The 23,468-nt window shown below is 39.3% G+C and overlaps 1 protein-coding gene across 3 annotated transcripts in view; it reads right to left on the reverse strand.

Annotated features, from left to right (window-relative positions):
* LIX1 (limb and CNS expressed 1) overlaps positions 1-23,468 on the reverse strand; it is a 38,503-nt gene that overhangs the window by 10,978 nt on the left and 4,057 nt on the right. For all 3 annotated transcript variants that reach the window (XM_048931877.1, XM_048931876.1, XM_048931875.1), the window contains exons 2-4: positions 10,610-10,770; positions 3,755-3,895; positions 878-973 (exon numbers count right to left, since the gene is read on the reverse strand). In XM_048931877.1, coding sequence (XP_048787834.1) covers positions 878-973; positions 3,755-3,895; positions 10,610-10,770 — 398 coding nt within the window. The remainder of the gene's footprint in view (positions 1-877; positions 974-3,754; positions 3,896-10,609; positions 10,771-23,468) is intronic.

Consider the following 23,468-nt stretch of genomic DNA (forward strand, 5'->3'; position numbering starts at 1 on the left):
CACTTATGCCCAATTAACTTGTGCTATTCATCAATAAAAATCAAAACCCTACAGCATATTGTAGGCAGTTGAAGTCTATACGACATCACATCAATCAATTCACACTTAGTCAAATGTAAGAAAAATAAACTCAAAAATATGTGGGTCTACTTTGGTGCCTAGATTAAATAATTGTGCATGAAGGTTTTACACATAATTTGGTAATTTAGAAAGCTGTAATAAAGCATTGGAGATTTTGTTAGTAGTTCAGAATATGAGTTCTGAAGTGTTGAATCAAACTTCTTTCAACTGGAATTAATTTTAGAAAGGTTCTGACAGAGGGCCAGAACTGGTCACCACACCTTTGAAATGACTGTCATTACAAGAATATTTGACCTTCAACATATTACGTTAGACAGTGTGTGGCAATTCATTCACCCATGTTCAGTACAGTACTTTCAGATTTTCTTTTGGATACCAGTGCAGGAAGTCAAGTGCTCACTTGTCAGGATGTACCAACCCAGTATAAGGTCAGTGATCACAGTATTTTCTCCAGTAATGTAGATTTAGTGTGACATTTTTTATTAGGATATGGAATCAAAAAGGCCATATTACCATACATGAATTTTAGGCTCAGCACTGTGCAGATAATATTTCAGGGCATGTAATCAGCTGGAAGGGACACTACTCTTTGCTAATACTGCAGACATGTTGTTGACACTTGACTTACTGTAGTGCAGTTTTGAAGTTAACCTTTGGACATTCAGATTTGGTCTAAATCCAGTTTTCTCTCATGCTCTATGGTCTCAGCATGCCTCAGATGCAATGAATTCTATTTGAAATTAGTCTTTAAGTTTCTTCACTCAGAGGTGAATAATGTAGAACCCACTTCTTATACCTGAAATTCCAGCATTGTCTTTCCAATGTTTGACTCCAGCATGTAATGATAAGCTCCAATACTAGTGCTGGGGTCATCAGCATCCTTCAGGTTACCCTTTGGGAAGAAACAAGAGAATGTGATTAGAAAGGAAGTAGTTGATTTATGGTTGTATATTTTATAGTCAATAACATGTCTTAATACTGCTAACCCAAGACATTTTTAACGCCCCTCTATTTCTTTCCCCAGCAAACAATTTGGGAGCCTGTTTCTGCAAATCACAATTACCATAGAAACTACTCATTTTATCAATATCTAGTGTACTATCTGATTGTGAAATGAGAGTGCTGAAGTGCTTAGTGACACACTGATTGCTGAAAGGAGGAAACAAGTGGGATTAACCAGAAGCGCTTTAGTATTTGATTTGCAGTAAGCAGTTAGCACTCAAAAGGCTTCCTTAGCTAATACCCCCATGGTCTTCCTACTGACATTTCTCAAATCACTCTCCTGCTGATACATTTTTAGTCAGTTTAACTGATGTACTTCCTTGTAGGTCTTGTAGGTATGATTTTCACATTACCTTCTTAAGAGCTCCTTTGTATCTATCCACACAGCCACTAGACTGATTATTTGTGTGCAGTTTTTCTGTCTTGGTGCTTGCTACAGCTCAGATACTTTGCAAAATATCTCAACACTGTAATGCAGAGGAAATAAGACCCTTGCCTGTGCCCAGCAGAAAAGGAGAAGTAGAAGGATGATTTATAGAGCAGGAGAAAGTTCCAGGAAAACAATTTTACAGAGCTCATTAAATGCTTTGAGATATTTTCTAACCATCCCCTCCGTTCCCTACCCACCCCCTTCCCCCCCCCCCCCCTCAAAAAAAAAAAATTGTTATTGTAAAGAAGATGGAGAAAAATGCAATCTGGAATTATCAATTTCTTTATAAAAAGGAAAATTACATAGGCAAAGTTATCTGATCTGGAGCTCTAACAAAATCTTCTTTCAGGTGTAAGAATGGAAAGAAATACGACCTGAGAAAGGCAAGAAGGGGAAGCAATTTTTTATTGTTCTGCCCAGACTTGTTTATCTCTTCTAAGTCAAAAAGATATAATACTCTCCAGCTTCAATATAAATTGACTGTAATGGGACTATAATGACAGACTAGAGTTTTGAAGCAAGTTTTGGCTTATGAACTGGAGCAGTACCCCCTGAGCACTTCTAAAATAAACTGGCAGTGGTTAGTAGCTCAGCAGCATACAATAATTTTATGTCAAGACCTGCTTCTCTTTACCTAATCTTTGCTGTCCCAGTGCACTATTAATGGGAGAGTCTACCTCCTGATCTCTGTGTGGTGTTCATCCATCTAAAGTCATAATTGCTTGAGATGAATCAACAAAACGTTCCTTCAGTTAAATCAATTCTGTCTAGTACCAGGTATTTCAGAAACACTTACTCCTGGTTCAACAAACCTGACAGTGCAGGTTTTACATCTCATAAAGTGTACATATAGTAATGAGTACACTCAATAAAGTGCAGCTATAGGCATGCTAATAATACGATCCATAGTTTTACATTCACTTTTTCAGTAGAATTCAAAAGCTGCATTAATGACCCAGATACAGGAAGGGGCTGAGTTTCGTCTCTTTCATAGAATCACAGAATGATAGAATGGCCAGGGTTGAAAATGATCACAATGATCATCTAGTTTCAACCCCACTGCTATGTGCAGCGCCACCAACCACCAGATCAGGCTGCCCAGAGTCACATCCAGCCTGAATGCCTCCAAGGATGGGGCATCCACAACTTCCCTGAGCAACCTGTAAGCTCCTTTTTAGGGGAAAACCTAGAAAAAGGAACGTGAGATAATTTTGGACAGATTCCTTTGCATAACCCCAGGTGTTCAATGGCAACTTCAGAAAGTTAAACAGATTTCTACCCAATATGGTTCCACTGAACTGAAAGAAAATTTATGGCTTTTGAATGTTGTAGCGTTAACACGATGCTGTTGAAATATTTATGCTGGCTTTTAAATATCCCTAAGGAAATCCAGGCAGAACTCTGTGAAGCATATAACCTTTTAGCTCAAAAATTTCCATAAAAGTGATAAATTACTTAAGTCAAAAACTCCCTTTAAATTTCATACACAAATAAATCATGTTCTATTTTTCCTCACTTTTATGGATTTTTGTCCCTCTGTAATGTATAAAATTCTCAGTACTGTAAAAGAAAACCATTCTTTCATCTATAAAACAGATACAGACTAGACCTCCTTATGCTCATCTGTTTCTACATCCCTTCCCAAATATATCCTGTAAGGGAGTACACTCAGCAGGAGAGCACTGCAGATTATCTAAAAAGAAATCCAGAAGAAAATAGTGATATTTCCAAAATTTAAAAAATCTCTTCCACACTTCTTATCAGAAATATCTTTTGCTAGCAGAAAAGAAATTCAATTAAACTTTCCTTAACTCACAATACATGTCTTTTAGCAAAGCAGTACTTTCATTCCTAAGGATTTAGAGCATTCTGAAATGATATTTGCTATGTAGTAGTGTTCTGAACTATAAATATTTTACCTAGGTATAAACTAAAAAAAAAAAAAAAAAAAAAATTAAAAAATTGCAGTGAGCTTTAAGGACTAACACAACTTTAAAAAACTGATGCTTTAGTTCCTAATTTAGTAATTTTAATAAAATCGATAATCTTTATTACTACAAAGGTGAAAAAACAGTAAGACCTTGACTTTTGTCAACTGGTGGAAAATCTACTAGCAGAGAATCATAATCTTGTATCTTCTATTCGTTAATACCATTCACGTGTGCTCTTTTTGCTCACTGATAGTTAGCAGGCATTTTATCTACAAGATCATATGATTCCCCCCTGATTTTTTTGACTTACACTTGTTGAAGAAACAGCCTCCTGAACACTTTCCATGATGAATTCCTTCGTGATTCTGCGGCAGGGCAATTCATTGAAGAGAGAGTTGATCAGAGCCACTTTTGCAGCATCTCGCCTTGCCTCTGCTCTGCTTAAGCAGCTCTGTAAAAGCACATAAGCAGTTTTACAGGTCTCAGATGAAACCTTTATTTCCCACTGCAATTCTTATGTGCGTTTTTTTGCCTCTCAAAGTAAATTAGAGTTAAAATATATTATTTATACTATTAATAATTGCTTTTATCATAAAATCTGACTTCTGAGAACCAACATTTTAATTGGGAAGTAGCTTTGCCAGAGATCTTCATAAAAATTACTGGTTTAAGTAAACATTAATTTATCAAAATTCTTTAACTTTTGTAACCCTCAATTGGATTTTTTAATAGTTACTGCAAACATTAATTTGCTGGTTAGCATACTTTCTAGCAACAGCCAAGCTGGGAGTGAATTAAGTTTACAAAATATTTTGCAGTGAAAATGCATCCTAAATGTTTTCTTTTTTCTTTTTTTTTTTTTTTTCTTCAAAATCAACCATAATTTAACATCCAGAAGTAGAGTGACACCTCTGATTTCCCAGTGATGCTATCCTATGCCTCTTTTGAACCAAATATTCTATGAATTTTGTGGAGACTCTGGACAGTGGAAAGGAGGAACTTGAAAATAAAGTTGTTTGCCCTGCTTTGCTGCATAGCTGCATGAACTGCCAGTGCTGACATCTGCTGTTCTCTCACAGCTAACAGAGGGTCTACTCTGTGCGTTTACTTTGGCCTTCAGAAGTTTCAGTTGAAGACTACTTACCTGGTTTTGTAATAGAGCATGAAAATTTCTTAGCTCTCAACAAGCAAACAATGCACTCACATTTTTAATAAAATCAGGATTTTACTCACTTTGGAGGCAATGGAGATTCCTAAACATGAGCTGTATGGCATGACCTGGACAAAATGTTATGCTTCTGGTTTTGTCTAAACACAGGAAACTTACCTTATCTTGCCTCCCATGTTACATATGTCACCAGGGCTCACCCACATTCTCCACATCAAGCTCAGGATTTTAACTTTATCACAGCTTTTACAAGACACAGTTGTATGCCACAGACAGTGAAAAGTAGAGACGAAAGCACCAGCCATGCTTGAGCTTCAGCAACTACAGGGAATGGATTGTATGAATGGAGTCCATATGATCTTAGCAGATGAACTGCACCTCAAGCTTTTGAGAAGGCTTAAAAAAAAATGCCTTGAAAGATTTATGTCAACCTGCCTGAACGGTGAAACTCTTCAAATCTCAAATCTGGCTAACAGCATGGCAATCAAGATAGAGACAGAGAGCAGATGTTCTGTGCACTACCTGCTGAATCAGCTATGGCCATTCAGTGATGCTACAATGAAAAGCAATCATCCTCAAACTTTGATTTGTCTGTTCTTTTGGCTCTGCCTCTGAACCTCACAGTAATTTATAAGGAATGGTATGAGAATAATATTAGATTTTAATGTAATAATAATTATATAAAAAATACTAGTCTTTCTAAACAACTAATTGACGTATGATTTCCGCTCTCTTAATACAGAATGAAGTGTTATGAATACAACCAAGTCAATGCATCACTGTGTTCCTCTCCTACATTTTGCACAGAGTGAAATGACAGGGCAAGTCAGAACCTGCCAGGGCTTACCAAGAACAAAGCCATCTTAATAGAGACTTGCTGAATAAAATTTTACTAGACGTGAAGGAAGACCAAATTTTAAAATTGCCTGAGTACATTTCAGATAGCAAGAAACATTAACATATTTAGAATTTCAACATCTAATTTTCTTCATGGCAAGTACGCTGTGCTGCACTTGAGGAATTTATCTTACTTTAACTGGTACATTAGCTAGTCATTCATCTTAGTTTGCAATGTCTGATATGACAGAATGATCTCTTGTGGTCCCTTCCAACCCCTGTCATTCTGCCACTCTGTGAAATGCATACTTTTCGTGCTCATTTACAGCAGCATCCGCAGATTCTTCCATGGTCTTTTTTATTTCCTTCTCCAGGCCTAAAGGTATTCAGTATCTGGCACAATCGGTTTAACTCTACCAGGTTGTTTCTATGCATTTTGATAAGAAGTGCAAATACGCTGGGAGACTTCTAAATAATATAGTAACTGGTTGTGATCAAGAAAACTACTGATTTTTGACGTGCAATGAAAATGGAAGCATAGTTCTCTGAAACAAGTAATTTTCATTAAAATATGTAAATAAATTACAAAATGCTTATCTTTTAATCAGGTAGAACATTTTTCATTATAAAAACTAATTTACCCTACCTTTTAAAAAGCCATTTTAAACAATTTTTTTCTTCCAAAAAATGTGATTTTTAGTATGAAATTAAGTTTGTATTTCATTTCAGTTTTTCCTGTCATGCTCTTTCAGAAGCTGGGGTCTTTATGAAAATGTAAAATGTCTAACCCTTTCAAGCTGCTCAGGTCAAATGTTTCAACACTGTGTATTTTTCCTTCATTATGTTTAAAGATTCTTTTGCAAGTTGCATGTGATTTTGTTTTGTAAAATTCTAAGAACTTAGATTTCTATGTGCTTTCAACAATAAATGTTATAATCTAAACCAAGCCAAACAATTTGGATTTAAACCATCTTTGTGCAGATGAAATCCAGTTAAAATGAGAGATAAAAGAAAACCATTCATTTTTAAGTAATACCAGCAAAGCAGCAGATCAAAGAGTCTTTATATATTTATAAGCAAATGGTTAGTTTTGAAAGATCAAGAGATTTACAAATCTGGAAGAAGGGAAAGATTCTTAACATTTAACTAAATATAATGGAAGCTATAAAAACTTGAACATAAATGGAAATCATATTTTAAAGTGTTGACATATGACTTTTCTCTGTGATGTTTTTTCCCTTTATTTTTTTCCTCCCAATCCTGAAAAAATGACTAAAATGGCACAATCTTGATGTAGTTTCTCAAAAGACAAAGATATTAATTAAGGGTATAGGATCTTTGTCTCTGGTTTACAGAGAAGTCTGGTATTATATGAAGTTGAATTTTTGTTGGGAATTGTAGAAGAGGTCTCTGACAGTCATTGAGTGGGATAGAGAGGGCAATGTCTGCTGCACTGTAGTGGTGCAATATACAGTGGAATACTGGTAGCCATGTCCTCTCTTCAACATGCTGCGTTTCAGCAGTTTTGATGTTTGTAGCTGGAAAAGGTAACAAAGCTGTACTCTTCGTCTCCAGAGGAAAGAGGAGGTGTTGATCCAAGGCACAATGAAGAAGGTTCATCCTGCTTTTACAGACATACTGGAAACAGGGAAAGTAAACCTTAGCTCTTTATCTTAGAGATGATAGCTCTTTGTTCTCAGTAGGTGAAACTGTCGGAAAAGCACAGACATTTCATTATAGCCTGTTTCTACTTGCTGAGAATGGCTTGAAAGCAGCCCTGAGGAGAAGGATTTGAGGATGTCAGTTGATGAGATTCAACACGAGTCAGCAAAGTGTGCTTGCAGCCCAGAAGGCTGACTGTATTCTGGCTTGCATCAAGAGGAGCGTGGGTAATTCTGTCCCTCAACTCTGCTCACTGAGACCCCATTGTACTGTGTCCAGTTCTGGTGCCCCCAACACAAGGACATGAAGGGTGCAAAGGACGGCCATGAAGATGATCAGAGGTTGGAGCACCTTCCTGCGAGGACAGTAAGAGGGCTGCGTTCTTCAGCTTGGAGAAGACTCCAGGTGGACCTTTATAGCGGCCTTTCTGTACCTGAAGGGGGCCTACAAGAAAACTGGGGAGGAGCTTTTTATAAGGACATGTAGAGACAGGACAAGGAGAAATAGTTTTAAACTGGAAGAGGACAGATTTAGACTTGTTATTAGGAAGAAATTCCTTACTTTGAAGTTGGAAGAGGTTGCCCAGAGAGGTTGTGGATGCCCCCTCCCTGGTAGCATTCAAGGCCAGGTTGGATGGAGCTCTGAGCAGCCTGGTCTAGAGGGAGGTGTCCCTGCCTATAGCAGGGGTTTGAAACTAGGTGTCTTATAGGTCCATTCCAACCCAAATCATTTTACAATTCTTTGGTTACAAATGCTACATTTTTTATACTATCTAACTGCTCTGTCTTGCTCCATAATCACTGTACAGTACACAACTATATACAATCTAGAAACATCTACTGTAAGATCAGGGAGTACTGATCTTTTTGATTTTAAACAGTTGACTTCTGGTCCTTGTGAAAATGCTTAACAAGGACTGAACTGAGTCTTTAAGCTAGTAACGTCACATGGACTGAAGAAAACAGAGGAAATATTTAACTAATTATTCACTTTTATAAATACATATTTTAGAGAAGGCTGTAACCTGGAGCTGGAGTGGGAAGCTGGTGCTTTACGCAATTACCAAGCCTCTTTGTTGCCCAGCTTTATTTTGTCTTCTATCAATATACCAAGAAGCAACATTCCCATTGTTCACCCTGCCTCATAACGAGTCAGACAGAATTTGTGCTGTGTATTGAGTGCTGAATATTGAAGGAAATAACTTGTGCTCTTTTTACTTCTAGTAAAATTAGTACATGTAGTACTAATTTAAAACTTGTAGCAGTTTTGATAGTATTAATATTGTTGTGACCACAGTAGTCTATGGTGTAACTAAGAGAATATTCACTAGATAGTGACTTTCTATTTAATCAATTAAACTTTTATTGGAGTGGGAAAAAAAGATTTTATTTCATATACGTGTTTATGTTGTAGTCCTACAGATTCAAAACATTCTAATGCACTCAAAATCTGATAATTGTTTTTGCTCCCAGCGATATTACATTGTCTAATAAGAGATATAACCATTTCTTATAAAGCATACTTTGACTAACAGTAGAAAGGAAACGCCAGCATGTATATAAGCAAATAATAATTTGATATTTGAATTGTCAATTCAGGGATTTTTCAGTGCTTCTATCCTTGGTTAGCTACAAACACATTGTTCAAGAGAAGAGATCATCATTGTTGTAGATGATCTCATTTGGAAAGATAAAAGCCGGGATTGACTTGCAAGCACTTTTCACTGCATTTATAAAATCAAAGTATTCTACATATTTCCTTTTTGGAATTAAAAACAAAAACATCTGCTAAAGCCAGGAGCAGTTTCATGCCTGAGTTCAGCAAGAGGGGAAACAAGAAACTGATCAGATGGGCCTTATGTTGGTCCCTTTATCATAACTGAAAATTATTGAAATTTACAGGGTCAGTCATGGCTTGTGATTCCAGAACAAAAATGGAAAAGAAGGTATTTAAAATGCTTAAGTAAATTAATAGGTTTCTTGGACTGTGAAGTGCCATGAAGTATATCACGTAACACATACCTGCGTGTCTTTAGGCAGGAGAAAGGATTATTTGTGAGAAGAGTTGTGCAGAGACATTTGTAGTTCTTTACTATGCTGTGTTACTGTTATTTAGTGATGTAAATACAACTACAAAGTTCTAAGCAATGTGGAAATTGAGAGCCTTTATAACTATAAATTAAGACATTGGCAATTAATTAATATATTGTTGTAATGCTATTTACCTGAAAGCATGAACAGAACCAATCTCTTAATGTCCCAAAAGCACATAATGCAACATTCAGTTTCCAAACTGTTATTTCGTTCTGTTCAGCAGAGAGGCTAAAGTACTGTAATCCGAAAGACACGTGCATGTCATTCAAATTGGTTAAAATACTGCAATTACCAGCAGTTATGTCTGGTTCTAGATCCTAATGGATTACATCTACACATTACACACCAATGAACAAGCATTTTGTGATATTTAGGTGCTTTTGTACTGGCCCTTACAGAGAGGACAGATTGGTGGTAGGCATCAGACGGTTATTAGGGATATATACACAGGCTGGTCATAGAGTAACAAACCGCATTGTCTTTGCAATTAGTTTTTAGCGACTTCTTCCTTGCCTTTTCTAAAAAAAATAAAAATAAAATAAAAGGAAGAAGAAGGAAGATGGCTATATTTAGAAATACATTCTGGATGCATCTAGTGAAAAAAGAGGGAGTTTGGAAGGAGTCAACTAAAATTGCAACTGATATTCTGGAAAGAATTCTGATTTTGTCCTAGTTATTTGGTTGTTGAAGATCTCAAGATGAATCGTTGAAACTTTCTGTGTAGGCCCAACTTCCACATCCTAAGTAGATGAATCATAATATCAGTGCCTATGGAATTCATGCTTAAGATGTTATTTATTGAAAGGAAGATAGAGGATAGAGTGCTTTACAAGGTAACCTTCCTCCTTCTGGAGACACCAAATTTAGTTCCAATGTTGTTTTTCATTGCAAGAGAAACCTGATGTGGCCCTGGTTAGATTTGATCACTGTTTTTTATATGTTAGCACAGTGTTAGCATGAGTAGGATGGTGCATGTTATGGGGACACTGCTACAGTGAGAAGTATCTTCACATTGAATAAAAAAATGAAATACAAAGCTATTTCTCCCTCATATCAGATTTTATTGTTTCCTCAGGGAAAGAAAGAACACAAATTTTGGTCTTAGATTTAACCGGCAAACATTTGAATTACACATAATGTTCTCTGTTGTTGGTGTTTTTTTTTTAGAAAACAGAAATGAGGTTGGTAAAATCATTCCATGCCCAATTAATTCCCAGAACTGTGCTATTTTCTTTCAGCTAGTTTGTCGCTCTGAAATCACTGAGATATGGGACAGTGCTAGGCTGGAAGAGTCAGGTATGGAACTGCAATACTATGTTATAGAAATAGTTGTCCTGTATATTCCATAGCAAAACTCTTTTCAGAAAATAATGTCCCCTGACAAAGATTGGAAGTTGACACTTACCTGAAAGTTACCAAAGCAACTTCCTCCAGGCAAGGTAACATAACTCACAAATGGCGGGCCCAGGCTGCTCAGTGACTCATACACAATGATGCCTTCACTTGGAAGTACAGCCGACTTCTGTTTGCTTTCCCAGAACTCTTGCAATATTGCTACAACATTCACTGCCAAAGACAAAAAAATCCGAATGTAAGATGCAGCACAAATCCTTGACCCTTAGTGTTTTCTATGTTACACAAGAAATGCAAATTTATGAAGCTGAAACTTTATAAATCATTATTAATATAAAAGCTTTCACCAGCAGTTCCTGCTGGCATGACAGTGTAATTGTGTTCCAGAGTCATAGGCTGTGGGCCTGCAGGGATTACAGGCTGCTATTGGTCATTCATTCCAGGTTAGCAGCATTGGTTTTTTTGTGACAGCATGTTGGGACTCTGATTCCATAGCAGGAGTGGAGCTGTTCACTTTCAAACAAGAGAAAATGTTATACTTTAATTTCTTTTTACCCATTCACAAAAATATCTCATGTAGTTACCCAGAGCAAGTATTGTAATTGTTACCACAAAACCAATTGATAACAGTTCGTGCAGGAGTCAGTGGCATTCAAAAGATAAATGAGGACAGAGATAAATTTCCTTCTTAGCTTTCCCCTTTCTTCATCCAGCCTGAGCTGGCTGGTGGTGGAAGAATGGAAAGGGAAACCATTTTGAGACAGGAGACGGTGGTGGCAGTTCCCATGCAAACTACAGATGGAGCGTCGCTCTTTCTTGCAAGAGGAGCTGTGTGATCTCCAATTTTGTTGTCGCTTGTTTCTGTGCTTGGCAGCAGCACTGTTCTGATGTGCAGTAGCTGTCCTGGGCCAGGAGACAGACAGAGGAACAGAGTGTGTTCATCACCAGCTCTCCCTGATGTGCTCAGGAGGTGAGGATGTGCATACAGCGCACTGAGCATGGGGAGGTGTGGGGCAGCAGCTGGAGCACAGTGCTGATTTCCAACAGTGTCACGGGATGGCTCCCATCTACTCTGGTGTTCTGTTAAAGCTTTGGGATGTTGGTATACCATGTGGAAGAGGGCTACCTGCATAGAAATATTTGTAAAAGGAAGCATGCTGGATAACTGTCTGTCATGTGCAGATGAACTTGGAGAAAGATTGAAACAGAGAGAATCTCTTAATCATGGAAACAGAGTTCTGCTTTTCTGAATTATTCCCTTCTTGACAATAAGGGGGGTATGTTATGCTATTGTTGATTTCTGAAGATCAGTACTTGGTAATACAGAGGAAATAAGCAATCTTCTATAATTGGTGAGCCTGCTTCTACACTATGAAGGGTAGTTACAAATGTGAGAGAAAAACTGGGAGTCAACACTCAGTAGCAGAGACTGCAGGAGGGGATCCACCTATTCAAGAAGTGCTTCAGATACTCTCTGGCAGTGAGTATCTCATTGATGTCAATGTCTGGATGTTTGCTACGACGTCTCTTGCTCCACAGAGCATGTACACAGACACTGGATAGCAATCTAATTTAAACCCCACTAAGTAAAAGCTGATATTTAAACATAAATTTCATGAATTTTCAAGCTTTAAAACTGACAATTTAGTAGAAGCTGCCATTACAATAAGGAATGGGTTTAGATACATTCAGTCCTGCATTGGTTTTGACATATATAGCAACAGAAAGCTATTCAAGCTATTCAAACTTCAAGAACACCTCTGGTTTAGGAAATTGCAATTGTCCAAGAGTGCAGTCATTACAAATTACAAATTACATAATCCAAAGACCACAGAAATAACAAGTACAGTGGTGTACTGTGGTACACCTGTGGTACCTGTGGTACTTCTACTTGCCTTGTCACTAAGCCTGTATGCTACAGCTTTTGTTAAAAATAAAAACTTTTGTTAAAAATAAAAAATAATTTATTTCAGCCACATAATCATGAGATTGAATGTTATGCAGCTGACAAATGAATGGATGTTAGTTTCCTGTTTAGCTGAAACTACTGAGTATTTTAAGAACACGTATGCTGCAATAGGCAAAGCCACACAGGGAAGTTCCAGGCAATACTGATCCATTTTTATTCAGTCCAAGTCCCAAAATTGTAATGTGCTAGCCACACTTAATAGGAATGATGCGTAAATCCCATGCTTCTGCTTCCTACCAGAACACAACTGTGGTCTAAGTGGTCCATACTGGAAACAGAAGGCATTCAGGCAGTTTCACGCCAGCAGTAGCAATAGACAGCTGTACTGAACAGCTGAATACTGTACAGCTAGTACTGAACTGTAGTGTGTGTATGATACTTCTTTCTCTTCTGCTGTCAATTCTACAGCAATTATAAAAGTTCAGAGTAAAAACTTTGTTTTAATTCCCACTCTACTTTGTGACTTTGAGAGTAACTGAACACTTGGACAGCCTGCATTTCTTGCTTGACAGAAAGTTCTCACTCCTCTGCAAATTTGAGATTCAAAAAACTTTTCAAGCACTATAGAGAAGTACATCTTTTTACTGCAGTACACCAATGGAAATGAGGAACTTTCCCTCCTTTTTGCTGAAACAAAACACTTTCTGCCGTTGCAAACTGTACAGATAAAGCAATATTTTACCAGAGGGCTACGAACCAATGAGTACCTTATTATAGGTTACACTGATACGATTAACACTGAAGCAGCAGCTGAGAAGTAATACTTCTGATTAGAATTAATGTCTGTCAAATTAGCAAGCTATGCAGCTATCCAGCACTGGATAACGCGGGTTGTAATGAAGAGAGTAAGGATAAAACCTAGTTGAGATGCGAGGCTGGTAATGGGAATACGTGGAGATGCTTATCTAGTGGCAGAATCTCAAACTATCACTTTCTGCTGTTTTTTTTTCAGCCCCATTCAAAGCCAGCACCTCAAAACTCTGGTGAGGGTGAAGTTGTATCAGGTTAAACTACAGAATGTGGCCACAACACCAAAGTCTCATCACACAGGTTTTTTGTTTGTTTGTTTGTTTGTTTTTTGTCCAGAATTCTTCATGTTTTGATTTAGTTCAGCTTATTTAAATCTATTGTGTAGCTTTAATCAGTACATTTATTGTCATGAGGTTAAACCAGCATATCCATTTCAAATACATAATTAAAGCAATTTCAGAAATTCTTTTTTTATATATAAGCCTAAATATGTTGTCCTCAAGTTCATACATGATGTTATGTAGTAGTGGTCTACTAAAAACACATTTGTTTTTATGCCTAACAAGCACTGTTTTCATTATGTATCATGCTGATTTGCTGTAATTTAAGATGAAAAAAATGCTTACATGCATTCAAGTGTGCAATTAATTGTGCCCTGTTGCTCTTCTTGAGATAATACCATGATTACTAATATTGTATTAAGATTTCCCAGGATCCATTTTTCCTTTAATAGTGTGTCTTTTTTTTTTTTTTTTTTAAGATTCCAAGAAGAATGTTGTTTGATCATTGTGTTTTGCATCCAGTGTGCTTTGAGTCTAATAAGGCATTGTAGAAAAAAGTGAGAACTGTCAGAAGCAGTAGCAGTATATAAATGAAAGGGCAAGATTTGCCTTTACCTGGGAGGCTTAACAAAACACAACTCAGTAATTTACAATTTACTGTCAAAGATCATTCTCATTCCTGTAATTGGTTCTTGAATTTTGAAAGACAATTATGAAGTGACTGAGTTTTTAAGATAATGACTGTAGTATATATATGCACTGACAACCAACTTTTTTCATGATTAAATCCTTGGTTCTTTAAAAGATATTATTTTGTACATTGTCAGTTGCTGTAATTAGTTAACAGTTTGGACTGAAACGAAGGCAAAGCTAAGTCTCCCCCATAAAAACAGACAATGTTTTATCCATTTTATCCCTACCCTCCTGATCTTTCTTAATTAGCAGTTCAGGACGCTTGTAGCATGGGTCCCTTGGGAGTCACTCCTTAAGGGTAAGGGGGTCCAAGAAGCCTGGACACTCTTCAAGATGGAAATCTTAAAGGTGCAAGAACAGGCTGTCCCTGAATGCTGCAAGGCAAACTGCAGGAGAAGACCAGTGTGGATGAACCAGGAGCTACTGTCGAAACTCTGGAAGAAATAAGAGAGTCTAGATCCTCTGGAAGAAGGGACAGGCTACTTGGGGAGATTAACAGGAAGTTGCTATGGTACGCAGGGAGGAAGTTAGGAGGGCAAAAGCCCAACTTGAACTCAGATTGCCCACTGCAGTAATTTTTATAAATATATCAATGGTAAGAGAAGAACCAGGAGGAATTTCCATCCTTTACTTGATGCAGCGGGGAATGTGACCACTGAGGATAAGAAGACTGAGGTCCTCAACGCCTTGTTTATATCTGCCTTTAATAGGCAGATCAGCTATACTCGGGGCACTTTACACCCTGATCTGAAAGTCTGGGATGCTATGCAGAATATATTCCCAGTGATTCAGGTGGAGACACTTAGAGAGCTCCTCTTCCATCCGGACTGTCACAAGTCCATGGGACAGGACAGACTGCATCCTAGGGTGCTGAGGGAGCTGCCAAGCGTGTTTGCCAAGCTGTTCTCTACCATTTAACAGCACTCCTGGTTATCTGAAGAGGTCCCAGAGGATTGGAGGATTGCCGGTGTGACTCCCACCTACAAGAAGGGCCGTAAGGAAGATCCGGGGAACAACAGGCCTGTCAGCCTGACCTCGGTACCAGGGAACGTTATGGAGCACATCATCTTGGGTGAGATCACAAGGCATGTGCGTGGCGTCCAGGGGATCAGCCACACAGGTTCATGAAAGGCAGGTCATGCTTGACCAACCTCATCTCCTTCTATGACTGGGTAACCAGCCTGGTAGACAAGGGAAAGGCTGTTGATGTAGTCTACCTAGACTTCAGCAAAGCCTTTGACATGGACCTGCACAGTATTCTTCTGGGGAACCTGGCCTCTGCTCCTAGGCAACAAACAGGACCTGAAGAAATGGCCACAAGCTGTACTAGAGGAGGTTTAGATTAGACAACCTTGTGATTCTATGATTTACGATGCTGACTGTAATGTATGGTAATGAAGTGAGATCACTCTTTTCCTCTTCTGTGCTTTCTAAATAGCCTGCAAATTTCTTGTCCAGGGACTGAGCATTGTGGCAGGTGATAGCATTGCGGCTGTCCTATAGTGCAAATCTTGGTAGTTTGCTTGAAGCTTTCATAGACTACAAAGGTAGGCTTTTTTTTTTTTTTTTTTTTTTTTTTTTGAACAGGCTACTTGGAAGCTCTGGTTCTGCAGAAATACATGGGTTGCTCTGCTGCATTTACCCTAAATGAACTCTAAGCTTTTTTCACTTTTCAGAAATGCTGTTTTATGTGAGCCAGATTTGGAAGAGGATTAAATGATAACACGTATCATACAACATAGCACTATTTTGCAGTCAATTTCTCATTGAGTAGGAAATGTCTTACTTCTGCTCATGGAAGTTTTGGGGTCAAATTCTCAATTAAGTGGGAAACAGAACTCTTGGACTTGAATTACATAAGTTTGCATCAAACTGATGCCATAATGAAAAAAAAAAAGAGTTGTTTCCAATCTTCTGTGGATTGCTGCTAAAAAAACTAGCTACGCACTATCCTCAGTCAAGGCAAACAAACACACAATAAACAGCATACTGCCATGACTGAGAGGGCAGGAGCCAAGTACCTCTGCTGCTAATACAGAACAGAGTCATAGACTGGACAACATTTTGCTGCTGAGAGAGTAGAATATAAAAAATGCACACAAGATAACCACCTACTTTGTCATTTTAAAACTCAAAACAGCTGTTTCTGAGAGTCCTTTTAACTGCTTTTGTGGATTTAATTTAATATGTGAATGCAAAGGAAAAATACAAGCATTCTGAATAAGAGAAATACGTAATACAAAATCTATTAAAAAAGATTCTTCAGAGAGAGGCTAGTAAAGTTGTCTTACATGTCTTAAATCAAGCTACGGCACATAATCAGTGAAACCATATCATTTAAACAAAGTTCATAAGTTACAAGTGCACCTTTCTGCAGCTGCAGCCTATTATGGCTTGTAACTTAATGCACACATCTTAGGGAAGCTGTTAAATTGAGCTCAGGCTAGCAAACAGTACTGGTTAAATCTGTAGAAAAAAGGTCAGCAACTGAAGTGGGAGCCAGCTGTTTTTTGATGGAAGGATTTCTTGCATCTCTTTTGATTCATTTTGCACATTTTCATATTAATAATTAGATAGCTTTGGGGAAAAAAATGTTGCAAATGTGATTAGGCAACATCAGTTAGATTTTCCATTATGTTGTTGTACACTTACCAGCTGTTATGCATTACCAAGTTAGCAGTGATTACATTAGGATATACTGATTCCCATGCTGTAATTTCTATTCTCTATTTCTATTCTGTCCTATGTTGATATAGTATGAAGAGAATAAGCCTCAAATCCCTACAAAAACAGAATGAAACCAGGCATATGCCAAGAAAGCGAACGGCATCCTGGTTTGCATCAGAAACACCGTTGCCAGCAGGAACAGGGCAGTGATTCTTCCCCTGTACTCAGCTCTGGTGAGGCCGCACCTTGAGTACTGTGTCCAGTTTTGGGCTCCTCACTGCCAGAAAGACACTGAGGCCCTGGAGCGGGTTCAAAGTAGGGCGACGAAGCTGATGAGGGGTCTGGAGCAAAGGCCATGTGAGGAGAGGCTGAAGGAGCTGGAGTTGTTCAGTCTAGAGAAGAGGAAGATCAGGGGAGACCTTACTGCTCTCTATAACTTCCTGAAGGGAGGTTGTAGTGAGCTGGGGGTCGGCCTCTTCTCTCATGTAACTGGTGATAGGACTGGAGGGAATGGCTTCAAGCTGTGCCAGGGGAGATTTAGGCTGGATGTTAGGAAATATTATTTTTTCTGAAAGAGTGGTCAGGCACTGGAATGGGCTACCCAGGAAGGTGGTGGAGTCAACGACCCTGGAGGTGCTCCAGGAATGCCTGGATTTTGTGTTGAGGCACATGGTTTAGTGAGAACTATTGGTGATTAGATTGGATGGTTGGATGGATGATGTAGGTCTTTTCCAACCTTGGTGATTCTATGATTCTGTGATACTATTAAAAAAATATCATCATGTAGGAAGTACTAACAATATGCTGAGGAGCTTTCAGGGAACTTTTCCCTTCTCCATGAGGGACTTGTGTGCAAGATGAGTGGACTAAACTAGCTAGGACTGCTAAGTAGAAAAACAGCAAGAAATAGTTTCAGGAAAAGATCTTATTGCATCTGCTGACAATGAATACTTTACATCCTCCATTCACTGGCAGTTCCTAGAAGACTTCAAAGATTTGGGAAAAGAACAAAATTAAATAAATCATATGGACAGGCTCCTCAAAGGAGTCATTTTTAAGGTGCTGTCAAATAGTGGAAGAGAGTGTTGGAGGTAAGATGCTCAGAGAACGGTGTAGGTTGACTAGGTGCTTCACGGGTTGCTAGCTTAGCCCCTTGGCACAGCCAACTTAGATGCAATCAGAGGAAAGGAAGGGTGGCAACTGGGAAGGTCTTACTGATGCCACTTTTGGGATGAGGCAAGGTGTCAGTCTCTGAAGTGTTACGAGCTGAGTAAAAAGTTATCATCTGGGACAGAATAAGGAGACTTACTAAAGTTAGACATTTTCAACATGGTAGTGTGAAGATAACTGTTAATCATTGTCAAGCGGCTTTGCATAAGGTCTTATTTAGCATTATATGGGAAAAATGAAAAGAATTCTGGTAGAATTTCAGTATCTGAAAATAGCTATAACAATTATAGCTATAAACAACTGTAGAATTGTTAATCTGTTACGATAATCAGAAGTATAACTGGTTTCCACAGGAATAATATAATAAAAGTGATAATCTAGAAAGGAAAAGATGGTTTGTTCGATGAAACTTAATCTTGGAATATTTTCCCAAGACAGCTGACTTACTGTGTCTACACTGCACTCGAATTCAAAAGCTTACATCACAGAGAGCTAGTATAGTACTCACTGACAAATCTACTTCAGCGTTTAATGAAGAGATAAGTGAGCTGGGCTGATTCTACTGAGATCCCACAGGGATCTGATCATAATCCTTAACATATTTTTTCTCTTAAAACATCTACAGTCTATTGCAGACCTGAAAACTTTGCCGGTAAAATTTGCAAACGAAACATAGTTTTTCACTGCCAGTAAAAACATGGAGACACACTGATGTTCAACTGATCTGAAATCACTTGTGCTGTTTCACAGACCAACTATTCAGCAATTCAGCCAGGAGCCATGAATTCAAGCCAGGTGATTAGAAAATCTCAGTGGAAGTATTTCGCTTTTTCCAAGCTATATTACAACCTCTAGCTGATATCAGAACATTGTTTTATTGTTGAAACAAAGATATAAAAAACCACAGTGGTTATAACTGGCATTCAACAAATTTAGGCTTGAAACAAGGTGATAAATTTGGAAATGCTTTATGAAATGGGGGAACTGATTCACAGCTGCTTGAAGTGTTTATAGGTATATTACCTAAATTTTGAGGCTTAGTTTGTGCTCTGACTCCTTTTCCAGCTTTGGCTTTCTGATGACTCATCTTGAAAGTGTGGTAAGGCTGATGGCTCCCACACAGACTATCCCAGTGAGTGCAAGGCACAAGTGGCAGTTAGAAGAGCAACTCCTTTCCCACACCCTACACAGCCAAGAAAATGCATCACAGGTCTAACACCAGACAAACAAGCTGGTGTCTTTTAGCTTGCTTCCTGGAAGGATCAAAAAGAAGGTCTTCCAGCTGTGTAACAGATGAAATGCTTTTCAGCTGTTTTTGCTCTCCTGGGTTTGGAGAGGAGACAAGCTAGAGCTGAAGACAGGAGAGAGACAGAGCAGACCAAGACCCAAATGTAGCACCATGAGTACTGCAGTAAGTTAGGTGTAGCTGCTTGGTGTCAGCTTAGAGCTGCAGGGAAAGCCTGCTGCTGCCGCAGTGCCCCAGCCATCAGATGCTGAGCTCTTCAGCAGGGCATTTGCCAAGTGAAGTCATCTACATACTCCCCATGCAGTTATCTCAGCAGATATTGGAGTAAAAATTCTACAGAATTGAATACTGACATATATTTTGGGCCTTCCACAAATTAGTTCAATATCAAACTGTACCTAATTCTGGAAACTTTTCTGTAATATATTCCTCGGTGGCTGTACTCAACAATTCCACATCAGGTAGAGGGTTTTTCCCATTTCTTTCATCTATAAAACTTATTTACAAGTGGTGATACAATTATACATTTTAGTTAAAGGAAACCACTAGGAAATAGAAAAGCCTTGCCATGGGCAGGGTTATCTGTCACCAGATCAGTCTGCCCAGGTCTTCATCCTGCCTGGCCTTTGATGCCTCCAGTGATGGGGCATCCACAGCTACTCTGTGCAGGGGTTTGGAACTAGACGATCTTTAAGATACCCTCTAATCTAAGCCATTCTATGATTTTATGATAAAAACAGTGCACTTCATTCTCTTAGATCCAACAGACATATTAAAATAAAAACAACCCTTTTGTATTGCAGGTTTTGATTGGACTCTACTTGCCGGAATTTGTGAGTCCACCAGCTTCCTTTCTTGCTTGGATATCCACATTTTTGTCAAAGAATCTATGTATTTTTAAAGGTATAGTAATGAAGTGACATTTCTCTCTGGCTCAGCCTCTGTGACAACACAATACAGAATGGGGAGCGCTGTGAATTCTCTCTCTGATTGGCGAAGAGGTGGACTTGCAGCTAAGTGGTGACTAGAGACAAAACCGTAACAACCTTGTGAAGGCCTCAAAACACTGTACTGTACCAACCTTGTGAAAGGTGCAGAACACATGCAGTGCCCAAGCACAATGGAGAAGCCAGGAAGTAGAGACCTTGCTTAAGTGGTCTCAGGTCCCCACCCCCCACAGCCATGACCCTCCATGACCACCGTATGAAGGGAGAAACATGGCTGGTATGTGCACAATGCCTGAGGGCAAACACTCTAATCCCAGCAATAGCTCCTGGGCCAATTGAAGGGAACCATGCTATGGCATAAAAGGCATTGCCAAACCCACAGCCAGCTGTGCTCATCCCACCACATCCTCAACCATCCCAGGAGGAGAAGACCTCTTCTTCCCTCCGCTCCACTTCCCCTTAAGCTTTCCTTCCCTTTCTCTCCCATCCTTTCCCCTTCCTTCTCTCCTTCCTTCTCTTCTCTCTTGTTTTCCCTCTCTTGCTTGCCTCTCTTTTAATAAATAAAAGTACTTCCTTGTTTAATCAACATATTGACTCCATTCTGAGTCCAAATTCAGAGGGACTAGGATTAACATAATGAACTGCAAGCTGCTTTGGCTTGCAACAAAAGAAACATGAAAACTGAAAGTTAGATTACACCAATGTATTCTAATACATCCATAGTATATATGGAGAAGGAGTATGAACATGAGAGTGAATTTAATTACACAGTAGTTTATTACATACTAACACTTCCTCATTCCTCCCCAGCAGCCAGGGCCAGCACCTTTTCAGATACATGCACACCTCTCTGGTTTATATTCCAACAGGACAAAGTAAGAAGGACCGCTCATCTTTCTCACTTCAGGTTTTTTGCAGGACTGCCTGTGCTGATGCAGGTGAAGTACAGGCTGTCCTGCTGCCAGTGCACCCAGCTGTGATCATGCATCTCCCTTAAATCTCATCCCTGCTACTGCAGGCAGAGGCTGCCCCAGAAGGAGCTGTGCTCACTCCTGCCAACAGCACCCAGCAGTGCGTACTCTGCACCTGTGCCTTTTGCAGCTGGGACAAGCTTTCTGCAGGACATCCCTCACACTCTACCCTTTGGCCAGCATAAGGAAAGTTCCTGGGCTGCAAGAGCAGGCAGCAGCAGACTTGCTCTGGGATGCATATTCTTCCTCTATCAGCAAAACTCAGTCTCCTCTACATACTGAGCTAGCCCAGGTTGTGAAAAAGGCAGGTGCCGCTGTAGCAAAGTGGGTGCTGGATTGTTCATTCTTACCTGGTCCAGTAAAAGTTGAAAGCAGCATGTTTGTAAGAGCATGCTTTCATGGGGAAAGCATGAGACATCATTATATTGCTTTAAATCCCATTAAAAATCAGAGATGGACACTACTTACTTTTTACATTTGACAAGATAGAGAACACATGTAAATTCTCATCCAAATAACATGCAAAACACTCTGTTACCAGTTAGAACTGGCAGCATGCACTCACAGCAACTTCAAACCTATCTATTTAAGTAGGGTGTTCTGAAAGTAATGCCTCCTTTTTATTTCCATGGAAAATACAACAGGTACAAAGAGCACAATAACATTGTTTGATAGAGCAAATTCTCAGTTACAAAACACTTTTTTTCCCAACATAGGTACCACCATAAGCTCTGCATAAGATCTGCACTAGCAAAGGTGACCCACTGTCACTGTTGCCACAACTGAAATTCATCACCCTTTGCCTCACTGTTTGGTCTTCAGAAATGTTCAGCAAATGTTAATGAATATTGGTGGGCGTCATTTTTTCCATGTGGAGGTAATCTGTGATACATTTTTGCTTGATACATGCTTCCATTCTGTCAGAGTGCCCCTCTGCTGCCATCAGTCACCTGGTAACAACATGTATTGGGAAACTGGTGGGAAGGTTCCACCTCTACTGCCATAGCACCAACATCTGCCCCTGAAGTTGGTGGCCAAAACAATAAAATAGGAAGCATTACTTTTGGAGCAAATCTCATAGATCAAACCTGTATTTGAACACCCCCAGAATTCTTTCCATACCTCAGAAAATCTAAAGAAAAACAGCACTCTGAACCACTTGCACTTTTGTTTTGCTTTAATCATCTCCCCGTGCCTTCGATCTGTGGGTGGTCACAGTGTGCTGTCCAAGCAGCTCCTACACACACTTTCAATAAAAGCCGTGTGCGTAGATCTGCTGGAACTGGTTACCCGTGGTAACTCATGAAAGGGAATGCCCTTTTTCCTGCAGCCCACCCCTCCACCCAATTCTTTGTTCCTGTGACATGTGTGCTCTCACAGACTGTACTGTGAGGTGCTGAAGCTGCAGCCGTAATGCAGTCCTACCCAGCAGCACATAAACCTCCTCTGGGAGGGGGCTGAAGCACTGACATGAATGTTTAGGTTTGGGGATGGATCCTTACGCCACATTTGTAGGAGAGCGATGTCCTACTACTTTTCCCAGAGAGTCGCAGAACTACAGAACAGCTTCACTCTTCTGTGTATCTGAACATGGAATCTAGCAAGTAGAGACATTTAATGTAGAAGTACACCAGCTTTTCTCCCAGGTCCGTTGCTGGCCATGCGCTTGATGTCTTCAACTCTTCCATAGCAAGGGAGTAGATAACAGCCAATTGTATGAGGCTGATTTTAATAACTCTAACATGGTTGTTCACAAATGAATTGGAGATGAAATAAATACCTCTGCAGTATATCTTAGGTCAGGCAAATGACAATTAGATTTCAATGTTAAGAAAAAAACTCTTAAAAATCAAACATTATCCCAGCATTGGCTGTGCATTACATGATTGACTGATGTAGATCATAGAATCACAGAATGGAAGGGACTTCAAAGATCACCAGGTTCCAACCCTGATGACACAGGCAAGGCCACCAACTTCCAGATCTGGCACTAGACCAGACTGCCCAAGGCCCTATCCAACCTGTTCTTGAACTCCTCCAGGGATGGAGCATCCACAGCCTCTCTGGGCAGCTGTTCCAGCACCTCACCACTCTCTCTGTGAGGAACTTTCCCCAACATCCAATCTAAACCTTCCCTCCTTGAGCTTAAAAGCATTCCACTTTGTCCTATCACTTTCTACTCAAGTAAAAAGTTGATTCCTGTCTGGGAACTGCTGA

The sequence above is a fragment of the Lagopus muta genome, chromosome Z (genome assembly GCF_023343835.1).
Source record: "Lagopus muta isolate bLagMut1 chromosome Z, bLagMut1 primary, whole genome shotgun sequence".
Classification (NCBI taxonomy): Eukaryota; Metazoa; Chordata; class Aves; order Galliformes; family Phasianidae; genus Lagopus; species Lagopus muta.